This window comes from Mesoplodon bidens, assembly GCF_964165515.1.
Source record: "Mesoplodon bidens genome assembly, chromosome: 2".
Taxonomy (NCBI): Eukaryota; Metazoa; Chordata; class Mammalia; order Artiodactyla; family Ziphiidae; genus Mesoplodon; species Mesoplodon bidens.
The window spans coordinates 143,434,294-143,449,411 of NC_138177.1; the positions used below are offsets into that span (position 1 = coordinate 143,434,294).

The following is a 15,118-nucleotide window of genomic DNA, read 5'->3' on the forward strand; positions in this document are numbered from 1 at the left end:
AATACAGTTGCAAGGCATAGGAAACTATAAAATGTGACCTATGGGATTTGAAATATAAAAAAAAGAAAGAGCATTTTGAACTGAGACATGATAATTGAAATTGAAACACAATGGACAAGTTTAAGAAAAGAGTAGCTATAGATGAAGATAGAATTTGTGAATTGGAAGATAGATCAAAAGAAGTCCCTAATATAGCATGAAGAGAAAAAAGATGAAAGGTACAGGAAAAAAGGAAAAGGGGCATAGTGGATAGAGTGAAAATGTCAAATACGTATTTACCTGGAGTCCTAGAAGGAGAGGAGAGAAAGATAGAGTAGACAAAATACTTGAAGGTTTGATCACTAGAAAATTTCCAGAACATCAAATCAGACGTTAAAGAAGTTTAACTAATTCCAAAAGTGTATATTAAAAGACATTCACATATAGAAAGATATAGTGACTACAGAAAACCAAATATAGAAAATCTTTGCAAGATGGAAGGGCAGAACTCCTTCAAAGTCATATTAGTTAGTCTGATGGATGACTTTTCAACAGCAGTAGTGGAAGCTAAAAGATAGTGGGATATCTGTAATAGTCTGAAAGAAAATAACTGCCAACCACAAATTCTACACCAAGCAAAAAATACCTTGTAAGAATGTTTGTAAAATAGACCTTTAGACACACAATTGAGAGTGTGTGCCACCAGCCAACTTACCAAAGGAAATTTAAAGAATTTATTTCAGGCAGAGGAAAATGCAGATCAGAGATGCAAAAAAGATAGAAGAACAATGAAATTCATCTTATGTGAATAAATATAAATGAACATTGATTACTTAACAGTAATTACAAAACTTAAAAAGTATACAGAATTAAAACAATAACATATCAATCAGGAATAATGATGATGGCGAAAAAGGTATTTTTATAAGGTATTGATTAACATTAGACATTGATAAGTTAAAAGGATGCATGTAATACTTTCAAGGGTAACTTCTAAAAGAACACAATTTGAGTATAAAAATTCCAAACCAGTACAGGGAAAACATTTGGAATAATTCTTTTTAATAATAAATTCAAAGAAAAAAAGTAGTAGGAGAGACAGAACAAGTGGGAGAAGCAGTACAAAGTAGGATGGAGGTAGATGTTGATCCATATATAACAGTAATTCTCATTAAATGTAAGTGGATTAATTTCCAATTAAACATTGTCAGACTGGATTTTTAAAAACCCAATCAAATAGTTTTCAAGACTTAGATGTAAGGCTTGGAAAAAAATTACTGTTGTTCAAAAGGCTCACTTCATATTGATAAAACTTAACTAGGAAGACATAATTATTTCCAGTTTGAACACATCTACTAACATAGCCTCACAGTAAATCAGATATAAAGACCAATGAACAAGTAACCAACTGCAGTGGGAGATTTAACACCCCTTTCTCAGTAATTGATAGAACAACCATAAAATCAATAAGGATGTAGAAGATTATAACAAAAGGATTACCACTTTTTTTCATAGATGTATCTAATTAACACCTTCCAACTACAAAATTTTTTCAGTTGACCATATTTTAAGCCACAAGTTCAGTCTCAAATTTCAAAGCATTGAAACCATATTATGTTTTCTGAACACAGTGTACAGTTAAATTTTAGCTAGAAATCAGAAGCAGAAAGCCGACTGGAACATTGCCTTATGTTTGGAAATTAAATATATTTCTAAGAAACACCTGGGCAAAAGAGGAAAGCATATCAGAAATTAGAAAGTATTTTATACTGAATATAATATATAATATAAAAATATTGTAGAACAAAAGTTGTGGGATGCAGCTATAGTAGTACTTAGAGGGAAATATATAATCTTAAATGTATATGCTAGAAAAGAAGAACGGCTTAAAATTAATGAGCTGATCAATCTCAGGAAGTCTGAGTAAGACCAGCAAAGTATGCCCAAAGAAAGAAGAAAGAAATGATGAAAATAAATAAAATAAAAAGCAGACTGACCTCAGAAGAATGTTGAAATAGGACCTCCAAAAAGCCCCTCCTCTATAAAAGCAATGAGAACATTGCCAAAAATTGTCAAAATCAACTTTTTCAGAACTCTGGAAATAACCAAAAGCTTGCAACAATCCAAAGAGTATTTATTCAAGTGAGTGACTAAATCTTACTAAGAACAGTGAGTTTTGTGGCATTTTAACTTGCCCTATTTCCATTGCCCTCTACCCAGCTCTACAGTAGTCTCGAAAACAAAGAGGTCCCACAATCTCAGTAAAAAACAGCAGTCTAGCAGCCACTGGAGGGGGCTGGATGGATTTAGAGCTCTCTAAAAACATCATTCTGGAGAATCTTCATTATTTGACCTGTCTGGTAATTTCCTGGGAACCACCATTCACGGATTTTTATGTATTTGGCCTGACTGGGAGCTCACCCATTTGCAAAAATCTTTCTCTGGAGGCATTTGTCAAAAACATTTGGATGGAAGTTGTTTACCTTTGTGACTACCTGAGGCAGTGGATAACAGTTGGGGCAAACAAATAGGCTATTCAAAAAGCTTAAAAGGAAAAACTGGAAAATGAGATATCCTAAGGGGCTTTGCAAAGCTCCAGTATATTCCTGGAAATTTTGAAGGTCACATATATGCATATAGCTGTGTCATGTCCAGGGCTGTGTGCATGCTCAAGAAAGACCTAAGAATGCCTTAAGTTGTCACCATGGTTGACCTTGAGTCTCTGGGCAAGCAGGATGTGATGGCTAAGGCAGAGTTGTAAACTGCCTGACTGAATGTTGAAAGCATCCCCCAATATGCACAGAGAACCCCTTGGCAAGGCATTTAATGAAATCTCTCAACAACCAAAGATTATCACTAAGCTAACCAAGCAGTGGTTGTACTTGCCAAAGAATATGGACTTTACAGAATTAGTTTAAGAAAGGTACTAAATATATAAACAGTAAGAACAGCAAACAGCAATAACAACAAAAAACCCTGAGGAGGGAGGAGAATCTTGATTTACAGAGTTGCCACATTATATTATTTAAAATGTTGTTTTCAACAGAAAGTTATGAGGGATGCAGAAAGTATGGCTGAACACCAGAAAAACAGTAGACAATAGAAAGCCCAGATTCTGGAGTTACTAGGCAAAAACTTTAAATCACCTTTTTTTTTTTTTAACATCTTTATTGGAGTATAATTGCTTTACAATGGTGTGTTAGTTTCTGCTTTATAACAAAGTGAATCAGGTATACATATACATATATCCCCGTATCTCCTCCCTCTTGCATCTCCCTCCCACCCTCCCTATCCCACCTCTCTAGGTGGTCACAAAGCACTAATCTGATCTCCCTGTGCTATGTGGCTGCTTCCCACTAGCTATTTTACATTTGGTAGTATATATAAGTCCATGCCACTCTCTCACTTCGTCCCCACTTTACCCTTCCCCCTCCCTGTGTCCTCAAGTCCATTCTCTAGATCTGCGTCTTTATTCCTGTCCTGCCCCTAGGTTCTTCAGAACCATTTTTTTTTTTAGATTCCATATATGTGTTAGCATATGGTATTTGTTTTTCTCTTTCTGACTTCACTATGTATGACAGACTCTAGATCCATCCACCTCACTACAAATAACTCAATTTCGTTTCTTTTTATGGCTGAGTAATATTCCATTGTATATATGTGCCACATCTTCTTTATCCTAAATCACCTATTTTAATTATGTTCAAAGAGCTAAAGAAAACTATGTCTAAGAACTAAAGGAAAATATGAGAATGATGTCTTACTAAGTAGAGAACATCAATAAAGAGATACAGATTATTAAATAGAACCAAATAGAAATTCTGGAGTTGAGAAGTACAACTCAAATGAAAAATTAACTAGAAGGGCTCAACAGAAGATTTGAGTTAGATTTGAGTTAGCTGAGGAAAGGAGTAAACAAACTTGAAGAAAGGTTAGTTGGGATTGTCCAGTCTGAGGAACAGAAATAAAGAAAAGGAATGAAGAAAAATAAACAGAGCCTCAGAGATCTGTGGGACACCATCAAGCATACTAACGTGTATCATAGGAGTTCCAAAAGGAAATGAGAAAAGGGTAGAAAGTATTCTTGAAGGTATAATAGCCAAACTCTTTCCAAATTTGGTAAAAGACCAAAATCTACACATTCAAGCAACTCAAGGATTTCCAGAAGGATAAACACAGTGGTATTCACAACAACGACATTCACAATAAGACACATTATAATCAAGCTGTCAGAAGCCAAATGTAAAAAGAATATTGAAAGTAGCAAGAGAAGAGCAGCTTTTTTCATAAAAGTTAATCTCAATAAGGTAAACAGGTGCTTTCTCATCAGAAATCATGGAGGCAAGAAGGCAATGGTATGACACATTCAAAGTGCTGAAAGAAAAAGACTACAAACCAAGTATTTTATATCCAGCAAAAATATCCTTCTAAGTGGAGAAATTAAGACAATCTCAGGTGAATTAAAAACCAAGTTTTAAGTTTGTCATTAGCAGATCTCTATATGACATATTAGATGAATGGAGTCTTTCAGACTGAAATGAAAGGACACTCAAATCCACATGAAGAAATAAAGCATACTGGTAAAGGTAACTATATAGGTAAATTTAAAAGAAAATATAAATATACTTTTTGTTTGTAATTTTTTCCCTATCTGATTTAAAAGATAACTAACTGTATAAAGCAAAAATTATAAATCTGTGTTGATAGGCATGTAATATATAAAGACATCATTTGTATGGCAATAATAACACAAGGGAAAGGAGAGAGAACAGGTATATGGGAGTGAAGTTTTTGTATACTACTGAAGTTAAGTTGGTATTAATTCAAAATGGATTGTTGTAAGTTAAGATGTTAGTTAAGAAAATAACTCAAAAAATATAGTAAAAAAAATGGCAAGGGAATTTAAATGGTACTCTAGAAAATATCTGTTTTAACAAAAAGAAGTCAGCAATGGAGGAATAGAGGGGAAAAAAGACATAAGACTTACAGTAAACAGATAGCAAAGGAAGATATAAATCCTGTCTTATCAGAAATTAAGCGTAAACAGATAAAGCATTTCGATTAAAAGACAAGATATTGGCAGACTGGGTAAAGAAATGTGTCAGCTATAAATGCTGTCTGTAAGAGACACACTTTAGATTAAAATACACCAATAGGTTGGCAATAAGAAGATGAAAAAAGATACACATACAAATAGTAATTAAAAGGGAGCTGGAGTGATTGAAGTAATATCTGACAAAATAAGACTTTAAGATGAAACTTTACTAGAGACAAGGGAATTTTGTAATGATAAAAGGGTCAGTTCATCAAGAAAGTATAACAGTTATAAACATAAGTTCATCTTTCAAAGGAACCTCAAAATACATAAAGCAAAAACTGACAGAATTGAGGGGAAAAATACACAATTAAATAATAATAGTTGCAAATGTAAATATCCCACTTTCAATAAAGGATAGAACAACTAGGTAGATCAACAAGAAACAGAAGACATGAACAAGAGTATAAACTAACTAGACATCTACAGAACACTTCACCCCAAATCAGCAAAATACACATTCTTCTCAAGTGCAGCATGTATTTTTCTCCAGCATAGATATATATTAGGTCATAAAATAAATTTATTCCCAATAAATTTGAAAGGATGAAATTATACAGAGTATGTTCTCTAGCTATAATGTAATGAAATCAGAAATCAGTAACAGAAGGAAATTTGGGAAATTTGACAAATCTGTAGAAATTAAACAACCTTACCCTAAATAATCAATGGATCAAAAAAGAAATCACAAGGGAAATTTAAAAAATAGAGACTAATGAAAATGAAAACAACATACAAAAATTATGGGATGCATCAAAACCAGTGCTCAGAGGGAAATTTATAACTGTAAACACCTCCATTAAAAAAGGTCTCAAGTGACCCTAAACTTCCATCTAATTAACAAGGCAAAGAAGAGCAATCTAAACCCAACTAAGCAGAAGGAAGGACATAATAAAATTTGAGTGGAAATAAATAGGGAATAGAAAAACAATAGAAGATAAAACCAAGAGTTGGTTATTTGAAAAGATGAACAAAATGGACAAACTTTTGGCTAGACTAACCAAGAAAAAGGAAGGCTCAGATTATTAAAATGAGGAATGAAAGAGTGAACATTAGTATGATCTTAACCAAAATAAAAAAGAGTATAATAGAATATTGTGAACTATTTTATGCCAACAAATAGATAACAGACAAAATGGACAAATTTCTAGAAAGACACAAACCTACTGAAACTGACTTAAGAAGACAGAAAATCTGAATAGACCTGTAATGAGAGACTGGATGAGTAATCAAGAATTTACCAAATGAAAACTATAGACCCAGGTGACTTCACTGGTGAATTCTACGAAACATTTAAAGAATTAACACTAATGCTTCATAAACTCTTCCAAAATATAGAAGAGGAGGGACACTTCCTAAATCATTCTATGAAGCCGGTATTACTCTGATATCAAAACTAGACAATCATTGCACAAGAAAACTACAGACTAGTATCTGTTATGAATAGAGATGCAGAAATCCTCAACAAAACCACAAAACTGAATCCAGCAACATATAAAAAGGATTATGCGCAATCCAGGTGGGAGTTATCCCCAGATTGTGAGGTTAGTTCACCATACAAAAACTAATCAACATAATATGCCATATTAATAGAAGAAAGGACAAAAACACATTCCAAAAATCATCTCAGTATAAACAGAAAAAGCATTTAACAGAATCCAGCACCCTATCATGATAAAACACTTGATAAACTAGGAATAAAAGGGAACTTCCTCAACCTGATAAAGGGTATCTGAATAACCCACAACTAACATCATACTTAATGGTGAAAGGTTGAAAGCATTTCCCCAAAGATTAGGATCAAGATATCAGCCCTGTCCACCTCTATTCAACATTGTAGTGGAGGTTTTAGCTAGAGCAGTTAGACATGAAAATGAAATAAAATCATTCAGATTCGAAAAGAAGTAAAACTATATTTGCAGATGGCATAATCTTGTACAGATGATTCTCATTATTTGTGGAGAATTCACCTACTCACTAAAATTTATTTGTAACTCCAGAATGAATACTTACAGTGCTTTTGTAGTCATTCAAGGACATGTGAAAAATTTGGGAAAAAATTTGAAAATTGTTGTGAAAAATTTGAGTTGCCTGACACACACCTTCTCAGCTGAGGTTGAAAAAGGCAACACTCTACCTTTTTGTTTCAGCTTTCATACAGAAGTGACCAGAGGATAAGGGACAGTACAATATAGTAAGAGAAACTCTGGCTCTGGAGCCAGTTCTATGGAGTTTGAGTCCCAACTCTGGTACCCACTGGGGAAGTGGCCTCAGGCAGTTTCCTTAACACTTCTGAACCTCATTCTCTCTTTTGTGAAATAAAGAAAAGAGAATCAACTAGAATGAGATACCTTTAGGATTTAAGATCATAATCTGTGTATGTGTATTACCCCTAGGACAGTCATTCAATACTCGCTAATTCAGCAGTCATGACAACTTTAGAAAACATAACTACCACAAATAATAGGAACTCATTGTATATGGATAATCCTACAGAGTCCACAAATGAACTATTAGAGCTAATATCAAGTTCAACAAGGTTGCAGGATCAAAATCATTGTACAAAAATCAGTTGTATTTTTATACACTAGCAATGAAAAATACAAAAATGAAATTAAGAGAAAATTCCTTGTACAATAACATTAAAAAGAATAAAATACTTAGGAATAAATTTAACAGAAGAGGTGCAAGAGTTGTTTGTGGAAAGCCACAAAAGTTTTTTTGAAAGAACAAATTAAATTAATGGAAAGCCATCCCATGTTCATAGATTACAAGGCTTAATATTGTTAAGATGACAATACATCCCAAATTGGTCTACAGATTCAACTTAATCCTTATCAAAATTTCAGCTGTCTTTTTTGAAGAAATTGATGAGCTGATTCTAAAATTCATATAGAAAGGAAGAGACCAAGAATAGCCAAAATTATCTTGAAAAAGAACAAAGTTAAAGGACTCATATTCCCAGTTTCAAAACTTACTCAAATCTATAGTAATCAAGGCAACATGGTACTGGCATAAGAATAGACATATACTTCAGTGGAATAGAATTGAGGCTCCAGAAATAAACCATTACATTTATTGTCAGTTGCAAGGGTGCCAAGGCAATTCAATGGGAAAGAACAGTTCTTCAAAAAATGCTACTGCGACAACTGGATATCCACATGCAAAAGAATGATGTTGGATCCTTTGTTCATACCATATACAAATATTAACAAATTGAGACATATGCTTAAGTGTAAGAGCAAAAACTATAAAATTCTGAAGAGAACATAGGCATAAATCTTTGTGACCTTGGACTTGGCAATAGTTTTTCAGATATGACATCAAAAGCAGAAGCAACAAAGGAAAAACTAGATAAACTGGTCTCCACTGAAATTAAACACTTTTTTGCTTTAAAGGGTCCTATGAAGAAAGTGAAAAGACAACTCACAGAATGGAAGAAAATACTTACAAATCATCTATTTGCTAAGGTGCTAGTATCCAGAATATATATAAAACTTTTAGTCTCAACAATAAGAAAACAAATAACCCAGTTTTAAAATGGGCAAACGATTTGAATAGACATTTCTCCAAAGAAGATATTCAGGTGGCCAATAAGCACATGAAAATATGCTCAATAACTTAGTCACTAGGAAAATGAAAGTCAAAACTACAATGAAATACCACCTCACAGTGGTCAGAATTGCCATCATTAAAAAGTCAACAAATAATAAATGTTGGAGAAGGTATGGAGAAAAGGGAACCCTCTTACACTGTTGGTGGGAATATAAATTCCCACCAACTATGGAAAACATTATGGCAGTTCCTCAACAAACTAAAAATAGAGTTACCATATGATCCAGCAATCCCACTCCTGGGCATATATCCGGAAAAGACAAAAACTAATTTGAAAAGATACACGCACCCCAGTGTTCATAGCAGCTCTATTTACAATAACCAAGACATGGAAGCAACCTAAATGTCCATCTACAGATGAATGGATAAAGAAGATGTGGTATGTATATACAATGGAATATTACTCAGCCATAAAAAAGAATGAAACAATGCCATTTGCAGCAATATCATACTAAGTGAAGTAAGAAAGAGAAAGGCAAATACCATGTGATATCACTTATATGTGGAATCTAAAACAGGACACAAATGAACATATCTATGAAACAGAAACAGACTCACAGACATAGAGAACAGACTTGTGGTTGCCAGCGGGTAGGAGGGCGGGGGAGGGAAGGATTGGGAGTTTGGGATTAGCAAATGCAAACTAGTATAAATAGAATGAATAAACAACAAGGTCCTACTTTATAGCACAGGGAACTATGTTCAATATCCTGTGATAAATCAGAATGGAAAAGAATATGTATAACTGAGTCACTGTGCTGTATGCAGAAATCAACACAACATTGTAAATCAACTATTCTTCAATTAAAAAAAACTTCAATGAGATACCACTTTGAAAAGAAGAACATTTACAATTATTGGTGAATGTGTGGATAAATTGGAACTTTCGTACATTGCTGGTGGTTCAGCTGTGTTAGAAAATGTAGTTAGAAAACTTCCTCAAAAGTTAAACATAGAGTTACCATATGACCCAAAAGTTCCACTCCTAGTATACATACTCTACAGAATTGAAAACATATATCTACACAAAAACTTCTACATGAGTGTTAGTAGCAGTGTTATATATAATAGGTCAAAAGTGGAAACAACCTAAATGTCAATCCACTGATGAATGGATAAAATGTAGCACATCCATACAAAGGAATATTACTTGGCAATAAGAAGGGAATGAAGTCCTGGTAAGTAATACAACATGAATGAATCTTGAAAACGTTATGCTAAGAGAAAGAGGCCAGATGCAGAAGGCCCCATAGTGTATGATTCCATTTATATGAAATGTCCAAAACAGGCAAATCCATAGAGACCAAAAGCAGATTAATGCTTGCCAGGGGCTGGAGGGATGAGGGAATGGGGAATGACCGTTAATGGGTACAGAGTTTATTTTTGTGTTAATGAAAATTTTCTGAAATTAGACAGTGGTAATGTTTACACAATTCTGTGAATGTAGTAAAATCCTTTTAATTATGTACTTTAAAAGGGCATTTTGTGGTATGTGAATTATTTCTCAGTAGAAACAATATGCATATGGTAGTTTCAAGAAAGGTAAATGTTGGTTTGAAAAAACTGACAAAACGGGTAAACATTTCATGAGACTGGTCAGGGAAAAAGAAGAGTATGTGCAAATATCAGGAATAGAAAAGAATTAAGACATAACGGCATATGTTGAAAATACAATAAGGTATTTTGAACAACCTATGCCAGTAAATGAAAAAGCTAGATGGTGTTCACAAATTCTTAGTAATATTATTTATAAAACCCACATAAGAGAAATTATAATTTAAAAGTTTTCATACTCTTATAATCATTAAAAAAGTCAGTATTGAAAACTCTTCTCAAAAATAAACTTGTTTAAAGTCGTACAAAAAATTGAAGGAAGAAATAATTCCTCCCTCATTTATGAAGGTAGCATGACCTTGATTTAAGAAAGTATAATATAAGAAAAAATATAGACCAGATTCACAAACAGGCTGATATAGCAGTACTGAGTTGGGGTCATCTTAGAAGTATGAGGTAGGGTTAACAGAAAATCAGTGCTGTTCATCGCATTGTCAGATTGAAGGAGAAAAACCATGTCTCAGTATATGTAGAAAAAAATTACGTGATGAAATTCAGTATCTATTCACAAAGATGCTCTTAGCAAATAAGAGTATAAGGCAGCTTTCTCAATACGATATTTGATAGTTTAAACCAAACCTTATATTTAATGGTGAAACCTTGAAAGATTCCACGTTGAGATCAGGAACAAGACAGAGATACGGGTTGTGATCGCTTCTGTTCATTCTATTATATTAGGCAAGAAAGAAAAATAAGCAAAATACACAACTGTCAACGCATATGATATGATTGTGAACATAGAAAATCTAAAATCTTCTACATATAAAAATTAGTAACATTAACAGAATTGAGTAAGATAGCTTGATATGCAAAAATTAAAAATGATAATATGTTTAACATATAAAAGTACAACTTCTATGTATCAGCAACAGTTAGATATTAAAATTTTAAAAAAGTTTATAAAAGCTACCCAAATAATCAGACACTCAAGAATCATCCCAAAAATTATGTGTAAGACCTCTTCATGGAGAATATATTAAAATCTTATTGTGAGATATTTATAGAGACCTAAATAAATTGAGAGAAATGCTATTCATGGATTTGAAGCCTTGTTTTTTTGTTTTGTTTTGATTTTGGCCATGCTGCACGGCATGCAGGATCCTAGTTCCCCAACCAGGGATCGAACCTGTGCCCCCTGCATTGGAAGCTCCAGAGTCCTAACCACTGGACCACCAGGGAATTCCCTGAAGCCTTTTTTTTCTTTTAGTGACATTAATCTTCCTATTTAATGTACGGATTCAGTGATATTGCAACCATAATCTCAGAAGATTTACTTAGTCTTAAATAGACAAGCTAACTCTAAGATTTTTAAGGAAATGCAGAGGGCTAAGTATAGCCAAGATACTTTTGAATTGGAAAAATAACAAGGTAGCAGGACTTGACCTACTAGATATTAAGATTTGTTTTGTAATTAGGACACTGGGGTGTTAGCAGAGGGCTAGACAAAGAGATGATGGAACAGAATATTTCTTGGAATGGAAATAGACCAACACATGTGGACACTTGATTTTTGATAGGCGCATTATGGAGCAGTGGTGAAAGGGCTTTTTAAAAAAATGATGCCGAGACAGTTGGGCTTCTATAAAGGCAAAACCAAATTGACTTCCTATCTCACAACATGCACAAAAAAATCAATTCTATGTGGATTATAGACCAAAAAGTGAAAAGTACAATTAAAAGTTTTATAGATAAGCATGACTTTAGCCTTAGGTAAGGATTATCAAACAAGATGCAAAAACAAAACATAAAGAAAAATGATAGTATGTTACGTTCATCTAAAGATAACATAGAGTATGAAAAAAGCAAGTATAAAGTGGGAGAATATATTTGCAACACATGTAACTAACAGGACTTATATTTAGAATAACTACCAGAGATTTAATTATTAGATTATATATGTAATTGTATGTAACATAACTTATATATGATAATATATATCATTTAAATGGATAATTATATATATTATTATGATCAGTAAGAAAAATACAACCCAATAGAAAAAAACCCTTAAACAGGCATTTTACCAGAGAAGAAATTCAAATTATTAATAAATATATAAAATGTTCAATCAGGAAAATGTAAATTAAAACCATTATGAGATTTAACTATCCTAAAAGTTGCAGAAAATTTTAGTCTGACAATACCAAGTGAGAGTGAGGTTGTAGAGGATTGGAGAATGATCTGATGCAAGTGTAGATTGGCACAATCACTTTGGAAAAGTTTGATTATTACCTAGTGATGTAGAACATATGATGCATATACTATTACCTAGGAGTTCCTTTCTTAGATATATATTTAGACAAACTTGTGCACATGTGCCGTGGTACATATTTATAAGAATGTTTATGGCAGCATTGTTTGTAATGGTTCAAACCCAGAACCAGCCCAAATGTCCACCAGCAGTAGAATGGATGAATAAATTCATGCAGTGGAATATTCTACTGCGATGAAAATAAATGATCCACAGCCACATGTAGCATCGTAAATGACTACTAAAAGGAGTGTTGAGTTAAATAAATCACGCAACGAATACATACACTATATATCCATTTATATGAAGTTCAAAAATGAGCCTATATTGTCTAGAACATGTATTCTTGGCAGGGTTCATACTGTTTCTTTTGGTGGCAAAAATTTGTCTTGGAGGTGAAAAAACATTTGATATTATAATGGTTTGTGGCCCTCCAAAACTTAACCCTACCTGCAAAATCTTAGTGTTTGATTTCTTTTTGAGTTTTCTCAAGTATCACATGAGCACCATTTACTCTGACATTGAGTTTGTGGAAGATATGCAGAGCGTGTGCAAGGTCAGGGGTACAAAATTGTGGTGGATAGATGGTTGGAGGACTTTCAAATGACTGATCTTGAAGTCATCACTAGAGGTGGTCTGTGTGTGTTAGTTGGTTGCCATTGGCTGCCTTGTGGATGTTATGTTTGATCCTCTCTCTGCTTTTGTGTGTGACTTTGATTTTTAGAATTAAATAAAAATATTCTGTTTTATTATTTAGTTCAACAAAAGTTATTCAACCCTTCATTAGTTATACTAAGTACTGACAAGAAAAAAATGTCAGTAATATTTTAATGAGTATCTAGTAGCTAATTAAATTAAAAGTTTCTTCTCAGAGCAAGCAAAAGTTCAAAGTTTATTAAATATCGTAGGAAATTAATTTTTTCAATGTGTTTTGTTGGAAAATGAATTTTAATTTTTTAAAAACTTGATTGCATTGCTGTTATTATATAAATTGTTAATTTGCATATGTAATTTGATGTATCACAATTTATATAAGGAATATATTACATTAAACAGCAAATACAGTTATAAAATTAAGTGAAATACTAGTAGCCTTTAAAATTTTAACTTGGGATTTCCCTGGTGGCGCAGTGGTTAAGAATCTGCCTGCCAATGCAGGGAACACGGGTCCAATCCCTGGTCTGAGAGGATACCACATTCTGTGGAGCAACTAAGCCTGTGCGCCACAAGTACTGAACCTGCGCTCTAGAGCCAGCGAGCCACAACTCCTGAGCCCGCGTGCCACAACTACTGAAGCCCGTGCGCCTAGAGCCCGTGCTCCGCAACAAGAGAAGCCACTGCAATGAGAAGCCCGCACATCGCAACGAAGAGTAGCCCCCGCTCGCCGCAACTAGAGAAAGCTCACGTGCAGCACCGAAGACCCAATGCGGCCAAAAATAAATAAATTAATTAAAAAAAATTTTTAACATAAAAAATTTAAAAAAGTAGGCCTCAGATACTTTTTATTTATAAAATCACAGATACACATAAAATATGTAAACAGATTGTGTATGTGTGTAAAAATGTCATAGGGGAGTGATTAGAAGAAAATTCTGAAAAGACTACTTAGGGTTGATAATGGGAAAAAAAAGATCAAGAAACACCAGCCTAGAAATACATCTATATGTGGTAAAGCTATCAAGAAAAGCAGAGAAGTGATTCCCGTAACATTCATGATATTAACTCTGAGGATAAGGTGGGTGCTGGGTTCTTCTAGAGTTCTGACAGTGGTCTATTTCTTGATCTAAGTGGTGGCCACTCAGGTGTTTACCGTATAGTCTATATGCCCGTGTTTTATATATAATACTTTTTGTATGGGTATTATATTTCATAATAGAAAAAAGGTAGTTTGTAGACATTAAAATCTAGAAATGCTGTGTATTGTTTAGGTTTTATATGCACGATTATGAACTAAATCTCCATCTTAGTAAAGCTTCTTAATTAAAAAAGTAGATGTTGACTGATGAAAAGCTTTTACCAAACAGTTTTTTTTTTTTTTCAGATGGGCCCAGTTCTTCATCCATCCACTAATGATCAGAGATGCAATTGACCGGGAAGTTGAAGCTGTTGATAGTGGTAAGTGCTTTATGTCTTGCTGCTTTTTCCTTCATTGATCCAGTCGTTTATCACACTTATCATTCTTTGTCACTCTTTTTTTTTTTTTTTTTTTTTTTGCGGTACGCGGGCCTCTCACTGCTGTGGCCTCTCCCGTTGTGGAGCACAGGCTCCGGACGCGCAGGCTCAGCGGCCATGGCTTACGGGCCCAGCCGCTCCGCGGCATGTGGGATCTTCCCGGACCGGGGCACGAACCTGTGTCCCCCGCATCGGCAGGCAGACTCTCAACCACTGCGCCACCAGGGAAGCCCTCTTTGTCACTCTTTATATTATAAAGGGCTAAGTTAAAATAGATATGTCATGTTTATTCCTGAAGCCATTAAATGTCTAATTCAGTATATATTTGAAATAAGTCAAAGAATGGTAGATTTTCAATTTTTCAGCCTTTATTTTTTGAGGGTTTTACCACA

The 15,118-nt window shown here is 33.9% G+C and overlaps 1 protein-coding gene across 5 annotated transcripts in view; it reads left to right on the forward strand.

Moving 5' to 3' along the window:
- The window catches only part of NRDC (nardilysin convertase), a gene marked incomplete at its 5' end in the record, with an annotated part of 92,072 nt that overhangs the window by 30,806 nt on the left and 46,148 nt on the right, over positions 1–15,118 (forward strand). For all 5 annotated transcript variants that reach the window (XM_081224120.1, XM_081224117.1, XM_081224118.1 and 2 more), the window contains one exon: positions 14,596–14,669. In XM_081224120.1, the coding sequence (XP_081080246.1) occupies positions 14,596–14,669 (74 nt within the window). The remainder of the gene's footprint in view (positions 1–14,595; positions 14,670–15,118) is intronic.